Genomic DNA, 24,862 nt, shown 5'->3' with positions numbered 1-24,862 from the left:
ATAAAATGCCCAATAATGGGGAGCAGGAACTTGTAATCCACCTCCAGTTGAAAGACAGAGCATCAAGTGGAGGAATGGGGTTGCCACTTTGACCTGGAATTGTTCCTGTCTAAAAGAACTGCAAAGGTCCTGAATTCAATTTCCAGCAACCACATGGTGGCTCACAACCACCTGTAATAGGATCTGATACCCTCCTCTGGTGTATATGAAGACAATGTTCTCACGTACACAAAATAAATAAATAATTCTTTTTTTTTAAAGTGGCTGTGGGTAAAGGACCCATTAGTTCCAAGAACAGCCTACTCTAGTTGTAAAGACCTGAATGACAGTTAGGGAAACTTCTGCTTCTAACTAGCTAGCTATGTGACTGCCCAATGAAATTACTCAATATTTTCTGTTTCAGTATAAAGTAGCAATATTATACTTAGCTAGTCTCTCCCAAAAATTATTATATGAATCAGGTGAAAGGATATAGAGGCTTTATTTGTAATGTTATTTCTATATTAGTTTTAAATGACCACCAAGTGGAAGAGCATTTCTATTAGAACATTAAGGCGATTAATGACAACTTGTGTTGTCTAGGGGTTTTTTAGGCGGGGGCAGGGTATATTATTGTTTTGTTTTGTCAACATAACACAAGCCAGTATCATCTGAGACGAGTGAGCCTTGGTTGAGAAAACTGCCTCTGTCACATTGGCCTCAAGTCAAGTCTATGAGATAATAGATGTGGGAGGGCCCAGCTCACTGTGAACGGTGCCACCCCTGGATGGGTGGTCATGGAGTGTATAAGAAAACTGGCTGAGCAAGCCAATCAGTAACATTCGTCCATGGTCTCTGCTTCAGTTTCTGCCTCAAGTTCCTACCATTAATTCCTTTCCTGACTTCCCTTCATGACAGACTGAAACCTGTAAGGTAAATTAAATCTTTTCTTCCATAAGTTACTTTTGCTCATGAACTTTATCATAGCAATAGAAAACAAACTAAAACAATGCAATAGAAAAATGGTTAGACCAAGTGTCTTTTTTTGGTTCTTTTTTTTTTTTTTCCGGAGCTGGGGACCGAACCCAGGGCCTTGTGCTTCCTATGTAAGCGCTCTACCACTGAGCTAAATCCCCAGCCCTTAGACCAAGTGTCTTAAGTCCTACTTTACTTATCATGTAAGGCTGAGTGACACAAGGCATAAAGATTTTATGTCCTTAAAAACAAAGCTATTCTTATCATCTATGCCCTTCCTATCAATCACATTATCTGAAACTGGGTGTTTTATAAATTATTTCTTATTAACATAAAGTGTTCTCATAATCATTGTTTATGTAATTTAATAATTAATGTTTCTTGTTGACATAAATGTTATCATGATTATTGTTTATACTATTTACTACTCATCAGTAATGACAATATCTACTAAATCTATAATTTGAAAATACTGTCTCAGATATAAAGCCCCTGTACTAAATGATGCACTGTACTGTAGCTGTTCTAATGAGATGGACTTACACAGATGCTTTTCCCCTTATTAGGACATTGCTTTCTTCAATCAATCAATATGCATGCAGTGGCAGACACAGTTATCTTTTTTGGAAAGTTTCTATATTACTTTTTAGAATCTTTAGTTTTCAAGGTAATTCCTAAAAGAAGAAAGGATGTTTCTGGAGAGATTGTACTTATAACAGGAGCTGGGAGTGGACTTGGAAGGCTACTGGCCATGCATTTTGCCAACCACGGGGCCACCTTAGTTCTCTGGGACATTAATCAAGAAGGCAATATGGAAACATATAAACTGGTCAAACAAAAAGGTGATGTGAAAGTCTTTGCCTACAAGTGTGATTGCAGCAACAGAACAGAGGTCTACAGAGTTGCTGATCAGGTGAGTTCATGGCTGCTCCTTGCACAATTCTGGGAAAACTGTTTCTAACCAGCACTTCTACTACTGCAAGGGGAAGGGATTTGTTATAGGTTCTCTGGAAGATTGCTGTATACTGACAGTTTAATTCCATTCATTTAAGTACGACTTCATATTTAAGACAAAAAAAAAAAAACAGCATAGCTTAGTAGGACTTGGTCTGGCTTCAAAGTCCAATGACTGCTTTGCTTAGTGACTATCACTTCAAGCCCAGTTCTGTCTGGCAGCTTTGCTTAGGGAGTCACCCATGCTTGGTAGACAATGTGCCAAGCCCCAGATCTCCTGATTTCGTTGTGCAACATTTACCACGTTACTTACCTTTCGACACCTATCTCCATATCTGTGAAATGAGTGGTTGGCAAGGTCATGGTGTGCAACTGTAACTCCTCATCATCCCATGACTTTGATGGCAATGAAATTCCACCACAGATTATGGCAAACCTATTGCCACATGGTGTTTGTTGAAGACAGTATAAGGAGTATAAAGGGGAAATCACTCAGCGTACGAAAGTTCTTCTCACAGTTTACCTACTGGTGTTGTCTAACTTTGGGTGAGATACTTCACTTTACCCACAATCTCTTGACAGACACAGCACAACCCAGCACATAGGGGATCAGCAATGGAAACATCAGTGAGACGGGAATGAGAAGAACGTATAGGCAAACACTGTTATTGTTTTTTCCACTGAAACGAGCAGGCCATTTAGTAACTGAATATGTTTTGTGATTTCAAAGGGATCTAGAGCATAGGAACACCTCTGTTTTCTGCTGTCTCAGGCATGATTGAAATAGACATATTAGTAACATAGTCTACAGTAATACTATTAGGAAAAACAGTTAGACATATGGGATTAATGACTTTCTCAAAAAAAAAAAGTTAATGTACCAGCCTCTAGTTAGAATCTCAAGGCTGACTCAAAATACTTGAACAAACAAGCCAAAACAAAACAATATATAAAACTAGCAACTATATTATTTTCATCTTATATTACTCTTTTCAGCAACTGTGTGCCTCATAACCCAGTTAATCAACACACTCTGGCCTTATGAAATTATTTTGCTATCGTCATTCCTGTTTATCTAAGGAAGAAGCCATGGAACACTGACCTACAAGCTTACACAAGATCACAAGGCAGAAACTGGCAAGAGACAGAGTCATGGCCAGATAGCTGGAACCACAAGGTACATGCAGTTGGACCACAGAATCCCTAACAGATTTCTGTGCAATCCAATTTCTGTATGTGCCATTCAATTTTTCATTTATTCAAAATTAATTACTGAGTGACCACACCATGATACTTTCCAAACCTCTCACTTCATACTTCCTTACTTTCCTCTTCCACTCTCTTTGCTTGAATACCCACAGTAACTCATTGCTAGATGATAACATTGTGGGCTTTATAGCTCCCTGCGGCCATCTTGGTACAGAACAGGGGGAATGAAAAGAGAAAGAAACATGACAGAAAGAGCTCCCAGCAGAATGCATTTGGGGTGAACTTAATGTAATCTCATTAGTGGGGAATCCTGTCCCAGAACCAGGCACCAGACAGTTCAGAGTGCCTGGAAAAACCTTTGCTTCTGTCTCTGATAATATGAAACTTCACAATGAAACAGGAACTATTATTTTAATATTTTGTCCATTATGAAATAGAGGCAGGGAGAGTTGGAGGAACTTAGGCAGGTCATGTATCCAGAAACTAATGGATGTAAAGCAGCCCTAGAACCCCTGCTACATTATCACAGGAGTATCACCAGTGACCTGTGAGCAATGCTAACATCCCCCAACCTTTCCCTATGCTGAAATATAACATCACCTCCTATACCATCATCCCAGTCTCCCTACAAAGCATTCTGTTATGGTTGAAATTTCCTTGGTGTCCAGTAGGAAAGAATTCTAAAAAATTAGAAATATTTGCCATTGAAATATATCTGAAAGGTTTCTTCTTTACCACTATTCTATAAGTAGCATGACTCCAGGTTTACCCTTCTATCTTGTTTTTGGCTTAATTGTAGTTAATTCTTAAGTACTGAGAAACCCAAACACTTTACCTGTAAGACAAATGGAAGACATCATTCTCACCCTTGAAATGGATGGAGACCCAGTTACCATGGTAACACTCCAATGGGCAGAGTACTTAGTTTTCTATAAGCAGAGAAAGGAAATAATTTTAATTCCCATGTGTAAAGTCAACAAAAAACATCAAACATAATGACTATAAGCCCACATCTGGGAAGGGTAAGGCAGGAAGATTGTGAGTTCAAGGCAAACCCAGGCTATAATATTGATGATGATGAAGAGCAGATTTGTGTAAAAGGAGGTATTGTATGCCACTCCAGATCCATGTGAATCACTGTCCTCTCAGCAACGGTGATTCTTTTGGCAGGGTCTTAATTTCCCACAGTCTATATCTTTATCCATGATCTAGAACAATGCCTTCCTTAAATGTCTTCTCTATGTAGAGTTAAAATTAAATTCCATGATCTAGATAAAAACTCCTCCTGCTGTAGTGACTTTCAGATTCAGGACTTTCTCTTGGAGTGGTATCAATGACCATTCATTTCCTAAGATGGTTAGGGATTTTATATGAAAGACTCTACCTCCTTCTCCCCATTTTTTTGATCAGGTATCCCTCACTAGTCTAAGATTGATCCCTTCTTTACACTGATTGTCTCACTAAACCAATAAGATGTCCTTTACGACTTAGTCTTTTGTGGATATTTTCTTCAGACCTACCTTCCTCCAAAGCAGAGATGTCTAATCCCAATACCAACCCATATTCAATCACTTACCTATATCAACAACAGATAGGTAGATAGATAGATAGATAGATAGATAGATAGATAGATAGATAGATAGATAGACAGACAGACAGACAGACAAATCCAAACAACATTTTGATACATACCCAAAGTATCTCCACCTGGAAGGTTAGCATATAGCTTGCACCAGAAATTAGAAAAGTCAGGATAGGCAATGCTTCTTGTTTAGAGGAAAGAAAGAGTAGTGTATTTTCTAAAAGATTTGATTTGGAATCTCTCTCTCTATCTATCTATCCCTCTCCCTCGTCCCCAACCCCCGTGTATGGTGTGGTGTGTGTGTGTGTGTGTGTGTGTGTGTGTGTGTGTGTGTGTGTGTGTGTGTGTGTGTGAAGATTTCAGGTCATTGTTTAACCTGTTGACTACTTTGGCCCAATATCAGCTACAATCTGAGACAAAACAGCAAGGGAGAGACATACTTTACTTAATATTCCTGGAGTATGCTTTACTGCAAACAGGACTCATGATGTGTAGTAGATTATGCAACAGGAGAAGTGTGCCATGTGGGAAGGGAGAGATAAGATAGCTGTGAAGCTTGTAAAAATCCTACTGGACAATAATATTGAGTTTAGAACTGGTCTTTTGGGCAGAGCACAAAGGGTCACAGTAGCCTCTGGGCACGGGAACAAATACACCATTGTTTGGGATGTTTATTCCAAGCAAGACTTACCCTAGTCCAACAGGAATTAGGAGGCTGTTGACTATATCAGGCAGTCACATGCTCACAGTAAACCTAATGGTTGCAAGAAGAAATATGCCCAGAAACACAGGCAGAGAGTGGAGGAAGATAGGAAGGGAGGAGGGAGGGAGGGAGAGAGGGAGGGAGGAGGAGGAAGAAAGAGGGGGTATTACCCTTATACAGAGATCAATTTTTTTAACTAAGAGAACAGGTTTATTATGGCTCATGTTTTCAGTCCATGGTAGCCTAAACCACCAAAACCAATCAGAAGAAAGCAACATTTACTTCACCACAAGGAGCACAGGGCATGGCAACCTGCCTGCTTACCACATGGCCAGGAGTGGAAGAGAGCGGTGCTACATACCACAGTCCCCACTGAAAATTCTTCCAATGACTGAAACTTCATGATAGATCCCACATCCTAGAGTTTCTACCATGTCCCTAAAGCATCATACTGAATATCAAGCCTCAAGGGAACTTTCCAGATCTAAAGTACACCATGCAAGAGGGAGATGTACAAAACTTGGAGGGTCTCAGCATTCCTCAGATGTTATTGTTTAGAAGTGGGGCTCCATGAGATATCCCCCTTCCCTGTTAGTATGTCGGCTGATGTTGTCCTTGTTCAGGTCTTATGTAGGCGTCATACTGCTGAGATATTTCATGGGTGAAGCTTCCCTCTTATCTCTAGGAGATATGATCTCACATCAGATTATCTGGTCCTCTGGCTCTTACGATCTTTCTGTTCCCTCTTCCTCAAGTTCCCTGACCCATAAGTATAAGAGGGATATTGTGAAATATCAATTGGAGCTGAGCATCCCATAATCAGAGGTTCTCTGAATTTTCACTAGTTACAGTTTCTGTAATGATCTCCATCTGTTACAACAGGAAGTTTCTTTGATGAAGGAAGAGAACTACCCTTATCTGTGAATATAATGATAAATGTTTAGAATGCCATTAAGTATTACACTGGCTTAGGAAAGGAGAGGTAGTAGGTTATCCTCTAAGATCCATGATCTCAACAGCCCTTGTAATTGACTAGGTTTCTAGTACCAGGACTGATTTTCTTTCTGTTAAGTGGGTCTTACAACCAATTAGACAGGTTTTGATTACTGACAAGATGTGGATGGCGCTATGGCAGCCTTAGGAATATTTTGACCTGATGGTTGTTGTGGCGGCTTATAGGTATCACAACTAGCTAGTACTTATTATTGGCTGCTCCCTCCCTTGGCAGCTTTCAAAGTGACTTCCAGTACTCTGTAAGCTATCCCTTAGGAAAGGGACATTTCAGAAGGTTGTGTCCAGGATGCATTGTGTCTTCACCAAAAATATACAAGTGGTATTAAGAAAGAAATAGTCACAATTGGCAATGATTGTATTTGGCTGCAGTGATGGAAGATCAATCGAAGAAGTGGGATGGAGGAAGAAAAAATGACACAAAGGATGTTTGGATGTTTGGTTAAGCCTTAAAATCATATTATTTTTATTTATCTAATATTATAAATAACACGTATAAGTGTATATAAACATATGTAGTTTAAATGAAGTTACGTGGGCTGAAAATGCTTCCAGCAAGATAGAGTCTCTGACAAAATACCCAGCAGCAGACATGAGAAACATCTTTCAAGTTGTTTATCAGAGGAATCCAAGAGAATCTCAAAACCATATAAGCTACTGCTGTGTCCTCGGTGGTCCTCAAGAAGAATTTGTGTACTTTCAGCAAAATTTCCAAATCAAAATCTTTCTCTCAAAAGGTATCCTAGGGCTGGAGAGATGGCTCAGCGGTTAAGAGCACCCGACTACTCTTCCAGAGGTCCTGAGTTCAATTCCCAGCAACCACATGGTGGCTCACAACCATCTGTAAGAGATCCAACGCCCTCTTCTGGTGTGTCTGAAGACAGCTACAGTGTACTTAGATAAAATAAATGAATAAATCTTTAAAAAAAAACTCACAAAAGGTATCCTAGGATTACTTTTAAATTGATTAATTTCTTCATGAAGAGACAAGAGCAAATTAAGTAAATTAAGGAAATAATAGGCAAGTATGGTTGAACAGTGGAAGCATGTTCTGAAGAGCATACTACTAAGTGATTTCTTAGTAGTTGAAACATCATAGAGTCTCCTTACACAAACAAATAAAGCTAAGTGTCAGTAGACAATTTAATCTTGGCACTACCTTTACTTGTCATTGAAATGCTGTGCACTCCACAACTACACTTGAGTAAAACAAGGGGAAATGTGACTTAGGAAAATAAATGTCAAAAATTCAACATTTCAATCAATGTCATGTCTCTCTCCTTTCTGCTAGGTTAGAGAAGAAGTTGGTGATGTCACCATTCTCATTAATAATGCAGGTATTGTGACAGGAAAGTCGTTCCTTGATACTCCAGATCACTTGGTGGAAAAATCATTTCTTGTCAATGCCATCTCTCACTTCTGGGTAAGTCTCTCTCGTGTATATTAGAGAGCATCAAAATTCTCTGTACTTCCAGAAGGAACTGTTCAGTTATTTGCCCAGAAATATAGCATTTGTCTGTTTTCTGTTGACAGCTCAGGCAAGTCGCGCACACCCTTACCAGGTTCTGCTCTACCTGGCCTAGGTTAGTTTTTCCTGCTCTTGCCCTACCCCAAATTCTCAGTGATATCTCTAACCTCTTTTCACAATGAAAATCTTCTCTCTTTGCTTCCTAATATGCAAATCATTCAAAACATGATTGACAGGAATAAAGCTAAATTCTTATTTTTATGCTCTTTAATAATAATATATAATGTATAACAATTAATGTACATTTAATTAGCCACCAATACCTAGAGGCTAAGGCTTGGACATTGTCACTTACAAAGTGGGTTAGAGACTGAAGGAAGCTGGTACTAACAAAATCATTTCCACTGGAGGGACTATACTTGTGATAGAAAATAATCACCAGTGGTGAATGCAGGGTACAGGATATCCAAGTGACTGAAGCCAGAGACATAAGAAATATAGAGACTGTCAAAGAGTAGCAGAGGTTCAATGTTTTGTTTCTGAAGGATTTTGGAATAGATTTGTTTCATCTAACTCGTACTTACTGCAACTGAAAATTTTTGCAGCCTTTATCACCTTCACACCATTGTCTTCATCCTTGGTCACCAAGAAGTGATGTGAAATCACACTGGAACCCACAAATGTATTTCAGTCAACACTAATAGAACGATTAACACAGTGCTTGTGTGTTTAGGTCTCCCATAAACATTTCACCAAGCTCTTACTTTCCTTCCCTGTTTATTTCATTTTAAGCCTTTTTCCTGGGTGGTAATTGCCATTCATGTTGGTAGATGGGTCTCGGATCCACATACTAATCCTATCAGACACATAGAAATCACCCGGATTCCTTTTTAAAAACACTGTCCTGCCAGCCATGCAAATCATGCCCAAGTGCATATCCCTCCGCCCTTGATGCCAGGTTTTCAAGCCACCTCTTTCATTTACTGACAGTTTATCATGGCTTCCCATCCTCAACCCTCATGCCTTCTAAATTTATCTTGCTATGTAATCAAGGTGACGCTTCCATGGTATTAATCAAACAATCTCATTTGATGTAAGAATCAAACAGTCCGGGGCTGGGGATTTGGCTCAGTGGTTAGAGCGCTTACCTAGGAAGCGCAAGGCCCTGGGTTCGGTCCCCAGCTCCGAAAAAAAGAACCAAAAAAAAAAAAGAATCAAACAGTCCTCATTCAGAGGATCCCAAATACATTGAGAGTGGAGAATGCTTACATCGCAGAGCTTGCAAACCCTACCAGGACATGAAACTAGCCTCTCTTACCTTTCTCCAAACTCTCACCTCTGCATTTCACTCATGTTCAATTTACTCCAGAAATCCTCACTAAATCCTACTATGTCAAACCTTCCTCAGAGAGTCTAGGCATGAGCTGTGTTCTCTGACAAAATTCTTCCTCCTGACTCTCATCCTTCTGGCTCCCTGTTGTCATTGAACCTGTACTTCTGTATCATGTCTAAGTGCAGTTGAGGTCTTGATGGTACACAGTTAATAGTAAACGGAGTCAATAAACACACATAAGCCATTGTGATGTATGTCAGCACATTTAGGCATTATTCTGAGCAACCAATAAAACTAGGACATCCACTTCCATCCAAACTACAGAGAGAATTTATCATTCATATTTAAAATTTGAGAGGTTCAACATTTATATATTGCATCCTTGTACTGGATTCATCTGCTTCAAGGCCTGATGGCCAAATTCATCATAGATATCTCCAAACACTGTGCCTACAGCACCTCTAGTGAGAGATTTCTTTTCTCAGAAATGTTAAGCTTCTAGTCTATGAAAAACTGCCTTCCGTTATTACCCACAAATATCTTTCTTTCACTGGATTCTAGTGACACAAAGAATTCACAAAGAATTTCCCTCTAGCTTGCGTATGCTTACAGCTTCCTAAATAGAGGAGTCTAGGATTATAAATAAACCAAGATTTCAAACTCATTCAAAAATGTCCTTATATGAAATTAGTACATGTGATAAGTTTTAAAGAAATAAGCCAAGAATGAAGGTAAACTACTTCCCCATACACTTAACAATATACTCATCAGAAAATAAATCAGTATTTATATTAAATATCTCTCAGTATCCCTTTACAGCCTTTCTTTCATGCCTACAGATTCAATTAAGCTCTAACTGGAAATATTTGAAAAATGGTGTTGCATCTGGAGAGAACATGTATAAACACTCTCTTGCTATTATTCCCTGAGCAATACAGTATAAAACATAATATGTTGATAGCACTAACATTAAATTATGTGTTATAAGTAAGAGACATGACTTAAAATTTGCAAAACAATGCTCATAGATTATACACAAACATTGTATCATGCTATATAAGGGATTTCTATAACCTTGAATTTTGGTATTATTGGGGTCTGGAAACCAACATTCCTCTGAAATCTGTTCAGGATATACTTCTCCATAGCCACTAGTTACAGTAGATACCATTAATAGTTCATTTTAAAAAGTCAAAACTCTGTTTGGTGATTCAAATACTTATTTACTATTGCTACGGGGTACCCACCAGAGAAGACTGCTCAGACATGGCTTTAAGCCAATAGAAAGTCTTTATTAATCAGTCAGCAACTATACTGGGCGTTCAGGATCCCATTATAGCATCAAGCCTTTCTCAGGGTGAGCTTTTAAGCATAAAATCGTGCTCTGGATTGACAAACTTCAGGGGCCAAAAAGCAACGTTCGCACATTTAGAGGGTTACCCAGAACTGTGAACTTTGGTGGGTTGGGCCTTTGTTCTTATTTTAGCAGGCGATGCTATCTACCTGCTGAGAGAATGGTATTTCCACGATGAGGTCAATTGTGCTAAAATCTGAGGGCCTACTAAAATCTGGAGCCCTGTTACAATGTGAATGTTTACTTCCTTTAAAATATTATGGGTAAAATCCTCATACAGTTACTAACTAATGTAACTCCCAAAATGTCAAGTCATTAAAGTTGACACTGTCTATTCAGCAGTATAATCTCTGATGATGCTAAAATGTTGTCAAGAGGTAAAGCTAAAAACGTGCACATGATAATCCACATATTGAAAAGAAGTCCAACACCACCAGCTTTGGTTTTGGTAGTAAAAGCATCACTTTTGATTTGAATGAATAGATATTCCATGAAAATGGAAATAACTTTTCAAACCTTTAAACCAGTGGGGAAACACTTAGGAAACATTCATTAGGTTTTATGAGGGGAAAACAAAAGCCTTAAACAAGTCCAATAAAATAAAATCAAGTAAATTTAATGATTCTTTACATCACAACCTACATATTAAAAAAATGAGCAAAAGAGGTACAGCTTTTTATAGAACAATTATGAGTTGTTTATATAGATATTTTAATATAGATAATAACCTATATCCAGTGTAATTTCTTTCAGTAATTTCTCTGTTATTAAAAATACTTCATGGGCTGAAGTGGTGGCTCAGTGGGTTAAAGTGCTTTCCATGTATGAAAACCAGGGTTCTGACCCCCAGAACCCACCCACATAAATGCCAAGCAAGCTTGACAACCAGCCTGTAATCCTAGCACATGAGAGGCAGAGTCAGGAGACCCCAATGGCAAACTACCTGGCTAGATAACTCAAATTGGTGAGCTCTGAGTTTAGGGAAGAGACTTTACTTCAACAATGTAAGTCAGAGAGAACACCCAAGAGACACTTAACATCAACCTCTAGCTGTATATATATATATATATACACAATGCACACACACATACACACACACATGTACACACATTCATAACCATATACCTGAAAACACACAGTTATACACAAGTGCACAAAAAAAATTCACAAAGTTAAAAAGCATTCTTGACAAATGATTGCTAAATGAACACTTCTCTGTACTCATTTTCTTTAATAATACCCATTGAAACAGTGTAAATTATGCATTTCTATGATAAATTCATTTCAAAACATCCTTTAAGAAATCCCCATCAATACAGCATTGGTAATGTCCCAAACAGGCTTTCCCAACCTTTAAATTATATGCTATTCTGAGTAGTATGGTTGAACTCTTAGACATATCACTCCCATCCAATGAATCAGCTGGTCCTCAAAGAATTCTTACTTCACTTAAAATTTGCCTCAAAGTACAAGGTTAATGATTTTGTCAAATTTAAATGTCAAAGAGAGTACCAAATGTTTCCTTTAGTAAAGAAAGAATCATATGTGATAGTTACTAATATTCATAATACACTAAGATGTTTTGAGCAAAAAGAGGTCACATTAATATAACTTTGTCACAATATATTATTATACTTGTTTTAGCTTATTAGTCACTGTTGTTTGCCTACTTGCTTAATTTATAAATTAAATTTTATCATAAGCATGTAGATAGGCATAGGAAAATGCATCCCCTACATATGATTTAATATTCATCAAGGCTTCAGCATTCTTCAAATGCATCCTCTCTGGGTAAGAGGTGAGGGCCCCTGTAAATACCCAGCCATTTTTGTCTTCAACTGAAAATATAGAATACTAGTAGCAAATCCAACCCCAGCACCAAATAAAACTCTGAAAACAGTTAGACCTTTGTGACTGGCTTACAGATGGCCCTGGACACTGTCTCAGAAGTGTTTGGCTGTTTAGAAAACTATTGTGGACATCAATGGTCTCACCCACACCTGGAAGCTTTCTATGCCTCACTGCCTATGCTTCCATAACTAAGCGGCACTGACCCACACCGTCAACTCTTTTATTCACTTCCCTTTCTTGAAACTTGCATAAGCTCTCAGATACAAAACTAGTATCATAGTGGAACCTCTACCTAAGCTTCCAGACCCTGCATTCCACAAAGTCTAATGAGGGGCAACATAGAAGATGCCTATAGGACTCAATTAGAACCTTCAAGCTTTTGAGCTGAAATGCAATAACCAGATCCTGCCACTACCAACCAGCATACAGTCGTGACAAGATTTCTATCATGTAAAGAGATAGATGCCATAACCACAAGGAACAGATCCTTTAATTGACACTGTACATGAGCATGAAATGACAAAAAGAACAGAACCGTGATCAACGAAGCAGAAACCTGGGCAGTAGTACAGCAGCCCCAGAACAAGGCTGACAAAACAAAATGAAGCTGAGGTGCTGGTTTTGGTCCAGTGGCCTCTCTGTTAGGCAAGCACATTTGTGCAGGCTCTCCCAAACTCCACTGTGAAAACATGACATTGTCAAAATCATACACCTCCTAGAAGCAGTGGTGAATGATAGGACAGATGGTCCCAGACTTTTACTAAACTCCTGTTCTGAGTCAGTAGAACGGTAGAGCTGACAAAATGGTGACATGAGAAACTTGGACCTAGATAGTAATGAGGACAGGAGCCAGAATTAATATCCCTGATCTTTTACCTGGTCTTGACCCTCAGGTGAGCTGTAAAAGGAAATACAGCATGTTGTTTTTAGCCATTATCACAGCACTAGATAGCAAAAGGTGGTTACGTGGAGACACACACAAATGGATACAAACAAATGGATAAATAAATTTAAAGGACTTTTTAAAGAAAACATTCTGGTGTGCTACAGGTTACGCTGCTTTCTCTGCCTTATTTCACAATTTTTCCAAATTGGTTATGAGAAAGGTTTAGAAAAAAGAACCTGTTACTGGGGTTCAGTAAATGCTGTGAAGCTTCCCAGAGAGTATTTGAGGAACAGGAGTCAGAGAAGGGACAGGGCATTTGCGGTGTGGGGACTTATGATATTGCTTTCAAATAAATGAATGAAGTTTACCAAAGCATACCAAATATGTTAGTCAAGGTAAACCATTTCCAAATGCCCTTCTTACCATGTGATATAGAGTTTGAGTTAAATCCATCTTCCTCTAGTAATTTCTTCCATTTCTGCTAATTTCTGAAGGTGAAGGAAAATTGTACTGATAGCAAAGTCTGGAATGTACGTGTGATTGATTTTAATGCACATATCAAAAATTATATACAGAACCCAGAGTACTTTCAAAAGTTTCTATAATTATAACAAGCCAATGAGTATAAAAAGCTCTGATTAAATTAGTAAAGTTGATTTCAAAGGACAAAGAAAGTATTCAGTTTCTTATATCTGACCACATAATGAATTCAAAATGACTGTATACTTCCTACTTTTGTGCTACCTTAGAATTTAACACACCATAGGTATTAAGAAGAAATTCACCAAGTGGATTAATAAACTCATCAAATGCTTACAGAATAACGAAAGTAACTAATTAATCAATTAATGACACAATGTGTTTATATCTCCTAGATTTGTAAAACCTTTCTTCCTGCCATGATTAACGCTAACCATGGTCACCTGGTCTGTATTTCAAGCATAGCAGGAGTCGTTGGTATTAATGGACTATCAGGTGACTATTTCCATTCGCTATACTTTCTTTTATCCCCTAGAAAGAGGGCCCTTTCAGAAATCAGAGAGACTCTTCCTACACCAAAGGAAAACCTTACAACATTCAACACAGGAGCATCACCACCCCCTACCCCTTTCACAACAGCAGGCTGGGAAACATACCCTCCTTTTGAAAAAAAAACACATAAAATAATATGTATGTGTGCCTGTTGATTCATTGGTATTCTTGCATTGAAAGAAATTGAAACAATTTCAGTGTTTTTATTGGCCACACCGGTGGAGATACTCTGTCTTCAAGGACAAGCCAGAAAAAAAGAAAAGGAGATATTTTTAAAAAAATAAGTAATTATGAGAAATTTCCAAACTATATCACTAGTGGCCCCTGGCTTTATTTCAGATTATTCTTCAAGCAAATTTGCAGCCTTTGGTCTTGCTGAGTCTCTCTTCCTTGAATTAACTATGGTACGGAAAACTAATATTAAAAGCACCATTGTTTGCCCCTATTTCATCAAAACTGGAATGTTTGAAGGCTGTAAAACCAAGTAAGTGAGCCTTTTCTTTACTCTTTTTGTTTGCTTGCTTGTTTTTGTTTTGTTTGTTTGATTGGTTTTTTTTTGGTGGGTTTTTTTTTTGGTTTATGTTATTCCCTTTCCTAGTTTCCTGTCCATAAGCCCCTAGCCCCTCTCCCTCCCCGTCCCCTATACGTGTATTCCCCCCATCCAGCCCCCTTGCTGCCCCCCCACATTCCCCTGCACTGGGGGTCCAACCTTGGCAGGACCAAGGGCTTCCCCTTCCACTGGTGCCCCAACAAGGCTATTCTCTGCTACATATGCAGTTGGAGCTCTGGGTCAGTCCATGTATAGTCTTTGGGTAGTGGTTTAGTCTCTGGAAGCTCTGGTTGGTTGGCATTGTTGTTCTTACGGGATTGCAAGCTTCTTCAACTCTTTCAATCCTTCCTTTAATTCTCTCCAAGGGGGTCCTGTTCTCAGTTCAGTGGCTTGCTGCTAGCATTGACCTCCGTATTGGACATGCTCTGGATGTGTCTCTCAGGAGAGATCTATATCCGGTCCCTTTCAGCATGCACTTCTTAGCTTCATCAATCTTATCTAGTTTTGGTGACTGTATACATATGGGCCATATGTGGAGCAGGCTCTGAAAGGCCGTTTCTTCAGTTGCTGCTCTAAACTTTGCCTCGATATCCCCTCCTATGGATATTTTTCCCCTTTTAAGAAGGACTTGGAGCATCCACAGTTTGGTCATCCTTCTTCTTGAGGTTCCTGTGGTCTGTGGATGGCATCCTGGGTAATTCAAGCTTTTGGGCTAATATTCAATTATCAATGAGTGCATACCAAGGGTTTTTTTCTGTGATTGGGTTTCCTCACTCAGGATGATATTTTCTAGTTCATTCCATTTGCCTATGAATTTCATGAAGTCATTGTTTTTGATAGCTGAGTAGTACTCCATTGTGTAGATGTACCACGTTTTTTGAATCCATACCTCTGTTGCAAGGCATCTAGATTCTTTCCAGCTTCTGGCTGTTATAAATAAGACTGTTATGAACATAGTGGAGCATGTGTTTTTGTTGTATGTTGGAGCATCTTTTGGGTATATGCCCAGGAGAGGTATAGCTGGGTCCTCAGGTAGTGAAATGTACAATTTTCTGAGGAACCTCCAGACTGCTTTCCAGAGTGGTTGTACCAGTCTGCAATCCCACCAACAATGGAGGAGTGTTCCTCTTTCTCCACATCCTCGCCAGCATCTGCTGTCACCTGAGTTTTTGACCTTAGCCATTCTGACTGGTGTGAGGTGGAATCTCAGGGTTGTTTCGATTTACATTTCCCTGATGACTAAGGATATTGAACATTTCTTTAGGTGCTTTTTGGCCATTCAATAATCCTCAGCTGAAGGGGCTGGGGATTTAGCTCAGTGGTAGAGCGCTTACCTAGGAAGCACAAGGCCCTGGGTTTGGTCCCCAGCTCCGAAAAAAAAAAAAAGAACCAAAAAAAAATAAATAATCCTCAGCTGAGAATGTTTTGTTTAGGTCTGTACCCCATTTTTAATGGGGTTGTTTGGCTCTCTGGTGTCTAACTTCTTGAGTTCTTTGTATATTTTGGATATTATCCCTCTATCAGATGTAGGATTGGTAAAGATCTTTTCCCAATCTGTTGGTTGCCATTTTGTCCTAATGACAGTATCTTTTGCCATACAAAAGCTTTGCAGTTTTATGAGGTCCCGTTTGTCAATTCTTGATCTTAGAGCATGAGCCATTGGTGTTTTGTTCAGGAAATTTTCCCCAGTGCCCATTTGTTCAAGACGCTTACCCACTTTTTCTTCTATGAGTTTGAGTCTATCTGGTTTGATGTGGAGGTCCTTGATCCACTTGAACTTAAGCTTTGTACAGGGTGATAAGAATAGATCGATTTGCATTCTTCTACATGCTGAACTCCAGTTGAACAAGACCATTTGTTGAAAATTCTATCTTTCTTCCATTGGATGTTTTTAGCTCCTTTGTCAAAGATCAAGTGACCATAGGTGTGTGGGTTCATTTCTGGGTCTTCAATTCTGTTCCACTGATCTATCTGCCTGTCTCTGTACCTATACCATGCAGTTTTTGTGACTACTGCTCTGTCATACTACTTGAAGTCAGGGATGGTGATTCCCCCAGAAGTTCTTTTATTGTTGAGTATAATTTTTGCTATCCTGAGTTTTTTGTTATTCCAAATGAATTTGCAAATTGCTCTTTCTGTCTCTATAAAGAATTGAGTAGGAATTTTAATGGGGATTGCATTGATAACATTAAGGTAGAACAGAAGTTAACAATGACAGTTCATAAAAATATCATTGTTTAACTGAGAAAATGCTTTCTATATAAAATATAAAAGTATAAATATCCCCAAATATAAAATATTTTGTGATATTTGTTAGATATAAGAAATGTTGTGAAGTGATTTTATATGAAGATAAATTTTATCTAGAATGATTTAAATCACTCGAGTGCTAATAAAACACAAAGACTTTTGCACAGGGAGCAGTGAACTACAGTGACCTCAATGTAAGGACTATGCAGACCTTCTTATTGTTAGAAAATGGACTGAAGTAATTTATATCACACAAGTCAGCTATGTTCGGAGGAAGACAGTGAGCCAACAGAGAGATCCTGAGAATATTTTGAGTTCACTGAAGCTATAAAATTAAGAAGGAAAATTTTCAAACAGATGGAAAACCATTGTTTGAATATTTGGAGAGGATTGTCTATCACATGACTGAAAATCATAAAGGCAATCAAGATAGGGCTTGTTTCTGAGTGAGGCAGCTCTTGAGAGGCCTTTGACAAGGAGAGCAGCTGTAGTAACAGTTTGGGGATTTTGGTTTCTTTGAAAAACAGAAAAATACTGTAAGAGTATGTTTTCATTTTAATCCCAGGTATGAGATATGATGATGCTTCAGATTGCCCACAGAAGTTGACTGTGATTTGCCTCATGATCTAGCATGGGAACGATTTTGCCAGTTGCAGATAGTTTCTGCAACTGTATGACATTTGGAATTCTGCAGACTTTTCAGAGAATATATAAATGCCAGGGCCTTGAGAGTTGGGGGAATGTTGGTGGGTTTTTGATCATTGATTTGCATGCTGGCTACATGCAAAGAAGAAGCAAGAAGAAATTAGATATCCTGACAGCAAAGATCGAACTTACTCCAAGGAACTCGATGCATGCAATGAGCAGAAAGTAGTATAACAATTATATCATCCTCCTCTGTTATTTTTTCTCTCCTAGCTAGTGTTAGGGGGTTAAAATAGAAGAAAGGGGATAGAGAAAGGTGGAAGAAAAAAAAGAACCCACAAAGCAGCAAATCCAAGCTATAGGCATCTCCTGTTTCTAGAGTTGTGGCTTGTTGTTAGAGAGCTCCAGGATCCTTAACAGTCAAACATTAAGCCCATTGTCTTCAAGTCTCCTAAAAGAGATGAACATTAGGTAGACTTGCCCAGAGGTCTAGTATCAGTAGATCTTGTCTCCCCAGGCTCTGGATTATTGGAGATCCATAGAGGATGGTGGCAGCAGCTGTCGCCTCTAGCTCCTTCCACCCTCCTACAACGTCCAAATCCTGAATGGCAAGATAAATTTAACAGAAACTATCAATAAAAAACAATAAATTACTATCAAACTTCAGGTTCCTGAATCACTTCATTGGGAGCTTGATATGCTGCCACTGTAATCAGCTGTTGACTTTTTAAAAGGCATCAGAAATGTGTTGGAAGGCAGGTCATTCCCCATCCCAGCCCTTCTCTTTATCCCTGTGTGGATCATGTAGGGAGCAACTGGGAGAAAACATCAGAAATTTTGAGAATTAGGACAGAATTGAGACTAGCAAGTAAATTGTCTTGAAGTATTCAGAAAAACTGATTTGTTGTTAAGCTTTCCACAGATTGCCACAAGGCATGAAAGGCAGCAAGTACAGTGACTATGATGTATTAGATTGTGCTGGCTGTTTTCCCAAGACAGCTTAAACACACAAGAGTCTCTACCCTCCAGAAGAAGAGCCAAATTTGGTTATGTGACAACGGAATTTCTGGGAACTGCCATTCCAATTATCAGATAGGAAAACACTAAAATACTACTTATTACCTAATAGTATATAAAATTAATAGTTTAAAAAACACCTCTGGGTATTCATCAGTGTTTACTCAGGATCCATCATGACTGCATGTCAGTCTTCTATTACAATTGAAAGTATATTTTAAAGTTATTTACTAAAATGGACTGGTTCCTGGACAAAGTAATCATCGTGCTATCATGAAACCAATAATGGATTTTATTTAACAAAGTGAAGATGGGCAGCATAGCTGTCCATTCAATTCCAAATGCTGGTTATGAGATATTGTCACTACGATGCTTTAATATCTACAAATCTTAGTTTTTATTCAAGTAAATTTCAATCATGCTAAGAAACTTCATTATAAATTCTCTAAAACGTCAAAGAACTCTAAGAAAGTTGAATACTTGGTATTCCACATGGACATGGCATTTTCAAAAGACAAAAATTAATAATAATCTTACAAGCAGCAAGAAGTGTGTCATCATGAACAATTCAACTCCGGTATGGTTAACAGCTGAACTTCCATCAGAAATAACAGAAGCCAAGACTTCAGATGACACGTTCGAGAAATCAAGCAAGAGTCTCTTCCAGAAAAATCATGTGGCAAAAAGACCACAGGGCTGAGGAGGTGGCTCAGTGGTTAAGAGCACTGGCTGCTCTTCCAAAGATCCTGAATTCAATTCCCAGCAACTACATGCTGGCTTATAACCATCTATAATGGGATGCCGTCCTCTTGTCATGCAAGCATGCACTCAAATGGAACACTACTATACATAAGTAAATAAATCTTAATAATAAAATCTTTTTTAAAAAAAAAGGCCACTATAAACAGAGTTCATTCTAGTTCCCCAATCTGAAAGAAACAGAAAATTCTTTGGAATGAAACAAGTGACACCAGAGAATAATAAGAATTCACATGAAAAACAACCAAATATTCATAAAAGTAGATAACTGTGCAAAGGACAGTAGAGCTATATGTTTATTTTCCTTTCTTGAACTAATTATGAATATAGTGTCATTCACAATGTGAATAGTATTATTAAAAGCTCAAATAAGATGAGTGGACAAAATATTAGACACTGCTGATGAAGAAATAGTAAAACAACAAGATTTAAAATCAATCTTGACTAAGATAAGACCACATTGTTAAAAAAAACTTTTTACAAACTCAGAAGAAATGACAAATCATGTGTAATTAAATAGCTATAATTTTTACCTATACCATTTTAAACAAGTGGCAAAACCTGTGACATACAGAACCTTTTGCTTTTCACTGTCTTTTAGCAATCATTTAGGCTGAAATTAATTCATGGTTGAAATCCTTCTTGTCAAGAAGTTTATTCCCTTTATCAGAAGTGCATTCCTTTGCCTACATTTACCCATTAGCATGATTTTTTTTTCCGCTGCTTCCTTCCTTTGTCAGATTCTTGAGGTAATTCAGGCTTCTGTTTCTGGAAGGCTTAAAGCCCTGAACACAGCAAATCTCATCATATTTGTGAGTTATAAAATGGGTTTAGATGTACAATATTATCAACATTGTTATTAGTTAATGTGCTTTTTGACACCTAGCTTCAATAACCTGCTGACATTGTATAATTCTGATATTTCCTTTTTTCTTCACAAATTTAAAACAATATAATGTGTTATATTTGCTTTTATCTCGTGAATTAAAACACATTCCCTCTTTTAAAAAAAAGATGAGCCGGAAGAAAGCTACATTAGTCTTTGGAAATGACAGCAGACAGAAAAAGCCAGGAAGGAAGGACTCTATAATGAGTATCAGTTGTCCTTTGTCCCTTCATCCTCCTTAAAATACAGAACTTATAAAGTAATAAGCACAATGTGTAATAGATATAATTATATATCATAGTAGGTATATAGTGATAATATATTGTTGTATAGAGGAAGAAAAAGTAATATAGCTGTGTAGAAACAAAATTTCTATACCATACTCAGATTAAGGTGGTATATATCTGAAGTGGATTCTGCTAGATTAAGGTATGTAGTATACCTTATATATAACATTTAAAAAACCAGTCAGCAAATAGCTTTAGAAATAAAATTTTAAGATACTGAAGGATGCTCTTGAGATCAAAAGACCCAAGCAAGTAGATGTGATAGACTTTGACAGTCACTCAGCTCAGTGATAAAAGAGTGCATACTCATATTGAGCATGACTGAAACATTGCTAAAAAGAAAACATCCTCTTGATCATAAAGTACCATTAATAAAATTTAAAATAATAAAGTCATATAAACTATGCTCTCTAGATAAAATTGAATAATGTTATAAACCAAAGCAAAAGAAACTCAACAGCAGTCAATACTAGTCACCATAGGGAAATCCAGTCTACTAACAGAACCTCTGTATTGCCATTCCAGGTATCCACTTCTCTTACCTCTCCTGGAGCAGGAATTCGTGGCCCAAAAAATTTTCCATGCTATTTTAGAGGACCAAGTTTACCTCCTCATACCCAAGTTTGCATATTTTACATTGTTTCTCAAACAGTAAGTTGATGAAGATCTAATTGGCCTTTGGGTTGATTGGGGAAAAAAATGTCTGATCATTGCTAGCTTCTATCTAGAAGATGACTTCACTTAAAAATGATGACAAAGAATTTTAATACTGCACAAGGAGGAATTTATGGGACTTTAGTGAACCATATTTTTGTTACTTCTGATATTATTTAAATTGAGCCATCTATGGGCCTCTCAAGAGCATACTGTATTTGTCCCTACACAGAACCAGAAAGCACCAAATTCTAGGGGAGACTTTGGGGAAATTGTAAGGTTGTTTCCTATTGTTTTGTTGTGCTGTTGCTATTGTTGCATACGTGTGTCCCTTCATTCACTTACTTGAGATTTTTGAGACTCTGTCATGCTGCATATTTCAGGCTTCCAACACTCTTGCCTCACCTTCCTGACTACTGTATACAACACCATATTCAGCTTTTTTTTTAAATCATTTTATGTCGTTATTTTATAATCCATTTAGTTTGTATAATTCTGAGTTACATTTAAATCTGCACATGAAAGAACACACAACACAATAACCTTTGGCCCAATTGATTAGATATAATGGCCCACCTAAACATACAAAGCCCAATACACATCCATTCTTTAAGAACATTAATAACAACCTGTAAATACACAGAGCGGAATCTTAATGTCAGCCTCCATTGTTGTCCTGCCATGACTTCTCTCCCTCTCCCTCTTGTCTCTTCCTTTCTGTTCCAGTCTCCTCCTCTTCCTTCAAACTTCTCTCCCACCCATCCTTCCTTCTCCTCCAATGACAGGCCTCCTTCTATCCTGTGCCTGCCCCTCACCTGTATTTTACAAATTCAATGGGGAGAAGGTTCTGGTGAAGTCACCTGATTCTTGAGTAGAGACTAGGCAGCAGTCCTTGGGGCAGTAAAATTAGCATCAAAATACAGATAACTCCAGGACAAACCACAACAAAGGTATTTGGTAATTTCTTCATTTTCACTTAGTGAAAGAGTTCCAGAAGCCAATACAATGTGTTATGGAGTATTTGTGGGTAGATTCTCACAGGCCCACATTTAGTATGTAGGCGGTGTCTTTTGTAGGTTGCCTACAGCCATTAGGGAACCTACTTCAATTGGGTTAAGGAAGCTTGCCAGTATAGTACATCCGGAGTCTAGAGAGGATAGATAATTCTCCAAGATTAAATGGAACTACTAAAGCTTCACATTAGGACCTTCTGCTCTGCTGTACGCACAAGATGCCCTTAGAATCAAGTTTTTTGGGGTTTCGTGTTTATTAAATTTTAGATTAGTTTATATATAATGAGGTATCTTAGAGATAGAATCTAAGTCTAAACAGATCAGCTGTGTGTTTCCTGAATACCTACATACAAGCCAAAGGTCATCTGGAAAAGTGCTTTAATTGCGACTTGTCATATGTCACATGTGGAGTTTGCCTCTCATGGCCTCATGTTAATGCTTTGAAAGCTCTTGACTCTGGATGATGAGGATAGTGTTACTGGGAAATACAGTATATTCTTTACTGTTTCTACATACTTGTCACATTTCCTCTTCTTCTCCACTGTCCTGACTGCCTAGGAAAGCCAGCAGCCTCATTGGATGACCCATCACATTTATCTCTGCCTTCAAGCACTTGACACATTAAACACTTGGCAGCTTGTTTGCTGTCTGAGGCCACAACTTCTAAACTCTTTCCTGGTCTATGCTTACACACAAGACAAGACCTAAGAAGGAATAAGCATGCAAAAATATTTGCTCATTTGAATTGGACAGAACTAGGCTGACCCAGCATTATCCTTGATCTAAGCAATGGCACTCAGTCTCAGAAGCACATTAGATCCATCCTTAAGCTTAAGACCAGTGCACCACACATAATCTTAATTGGCATGCTTTTATTCTAATTCTTGCTATTGTTGTCTAGCAAATAAGTATATACTGGGGAAATAGAAGCCATCTGATCTCTCCAAAGAACCAGTGAGTATAGCAAGTGAAGAAGCTGGAATTCTTCAAAGCTTTGGGGATGATTATAGGGTAAAGGAGCAGTCAAAAGTACCCACCATCAACTATAATGCTGATGGTCCTGAACTATGATATGGTGGTTTCCTTCCACTCACCTCTCCCATTGATAGCTGCACAGCATGAATCTTTCAAACTTAGTGTTATTTTCACTTAGTCCTTGCAAAGTAGTCCCTTTGGTGACTTTAATAAGAGTTGTAAAGGATCATAACTTTTCTCTGCTTTTCTCTAGACTGATATCTCCAAAAATGATGATTGCCCTGGGTGAGTACCTTGGTGTGGACACATGTATGACTTCGTTCACAGGGAGAGCCGAAGCAGAATTGCTGCAGACTGAAACAGAAAGGAAAGAGCAATAGCTCAGGCCTCGACCATGATAACGACATATAGAGATGAGACAGGATGCTGTTGGGAATCTCCCTAGTGGTTGCAGCATCCCAGTGTACCTGGGGCCATCCAGGCTTTGGGAAATATGTAACTTGTCTTCTCAGGAGACAGTTTGCACATGGCTCTTAGTCTTTTTCTCTTCTCTCTCCTGGTTGTTTTTCTATCTCTCTCTCACAAAAAGATTCTCAATATATTGTCTAGACTGGCTTTTCATATACTCCTGCTGGATTTGTAGACATTTATTCTCTTTCTCAGCCACACTGATATTTTTTAACATTTATATTATCTATTCAGATTCCCATATATTTCTTCAGCATGGTAAATAAAAATGTTGTAGCCTTTTCAGTGAACTCCAAAAAGACTACATGATGATCATATAAAGACTGTTATAAAGACTAAATCTGAACATGCTTATTGGATTAAAGAAACCTGTAACTTAACAGTTTTGTTCGCATCCCAATGTGTTGAACAATTCTTCATTCTTTTACTTCATATGAAAAATAAACAATTTAGACTTTCTATGCTCTGCTGGCTTGTAAATAAAACTTATTTTTGTATTAACATCAGGAATGCTGCTTTAATTAATATATCTCAATTCAAGGTGTTTTTCAAACAGTTATAACATGGGAATGTGTACTTCATGTCTGGCCATTTCACGAACAGTCCTAACAATGACACTTCTGGTGCCCTCCAGGCTCAAGATGCTTCTTTAACTGCAATGACCATATATGAGCCCATTAACCTCTCTTATATCAAAGGACTAGTGGTAGAGAGAGCACAAATCTACATTTCTACTGCATTACCATATCCCTTCTGGTAGTGACAGAGTTTATTAGTATGACTTATTCTGCTATTGGGGACATGGTCCTTATACATTCATGCAACTAAAACATAGTTTACCTTGAGGCAGAAAAAGAAGGGAGAGGTTGTCTTGATAAACCAATAAAGTAGTCCTAAGAAGAACACTAGTAAGGCAATAAAATATTTGACCATTTTGTGAGTAAAAACTAGACTTGCTTTTTATTTATGTGTATTCTAGGAAGAGTTTTTTATCCACTAGTTCAGCATATATTTACCAAGT

General features: G+C 38.1%; 1 protein-coding gene across 2 annotated transcripts; it reads left to right on the top strand.

The window, feature by feature from the left end:
- Positions 1-814: 814 nt before the first annotated feature.
- Sdr16c6 (short chain dehydrogenase/reductase family 16C, member 6) lies at positions 815-24,346 on the top strand. Of its 2 annotated transcripts, none has more exons than XM_063288310.1 (7): positions 815-912; positions 1,614-1,867; positions 7,705-7,836; positions 14,181-14,280; positions 14,677-14,821; positions 21,257-21,382; positions 23,627-24,340. In XM_063288310.1, the coding sequence occupies exons 2-7, from the start codon at positions 1,706-1,708 to the stop codon at positions 23,751-23,753; spliced, it is 792 nt and encodes a 263-aa protein (XP_063144380.1). In that variant the 5' UTR covers positions 815-912; positions 1,614-1,705; the 3' UTR covers positions 23,754-24,340. The 2 variants fall into 2 exon arrangements, with proteins under 2 accessions (XP_063144380.1, NP_001102826.1); NM_001109356.1 differs by having other exon boundaries at positions 841-912; positions 1,521-1,867; positions 23,627-24,346.
- The last annotated feature ends 516 nt before the right edge of the window (positions 24,347-24,862 follow it).

This window comes from Rattus norvegicus, chromosome 5, assembly GCF_036323735.1.
Source record: "Rattus norvegicus strain BN/NHsdMcwi chromosome 5, GRCr8, whole genome shotgun sequence".
Lineage (NCBI taxonomy): Eukaryota > Metazoa > Chordata > Mammalia > Rodentia > Muridae > Rattus > Rattus norvegicus.
Note: the sequence above shows the minus strand (reverse complement) of the source record. Positions and strands in the feature narration are given on the sequence as shown.

What these genes read in the sequence shown, in the direction of transcription:
- Sdr16c6 (NM_001109356.1), top strand. Translation starts at nt 1,547, where the DNA reads ATGCATGCAGTGGCAGACACAGTTATCTTTTTTGGAAAGTTTCTATAT. An exon ending in TCTACAGAGTTGCTGATCAG is followed by an intron (nt 1,868 to 7,704) that starts GTGAGTTCATGG and finishes CCTTTCTGCTAG; the next exon opens with GTTAGAGAAGAAGTTGGTGA. An exon ending in TTTACATTGTTTCTCAAACA is followed by an intron (nt 21,383 to 23,626) that starts GTAAGTTGATGA and finishes GCTTTTCTCTAG; the next exon opens with ACTGATATCTCCAAAAATGA.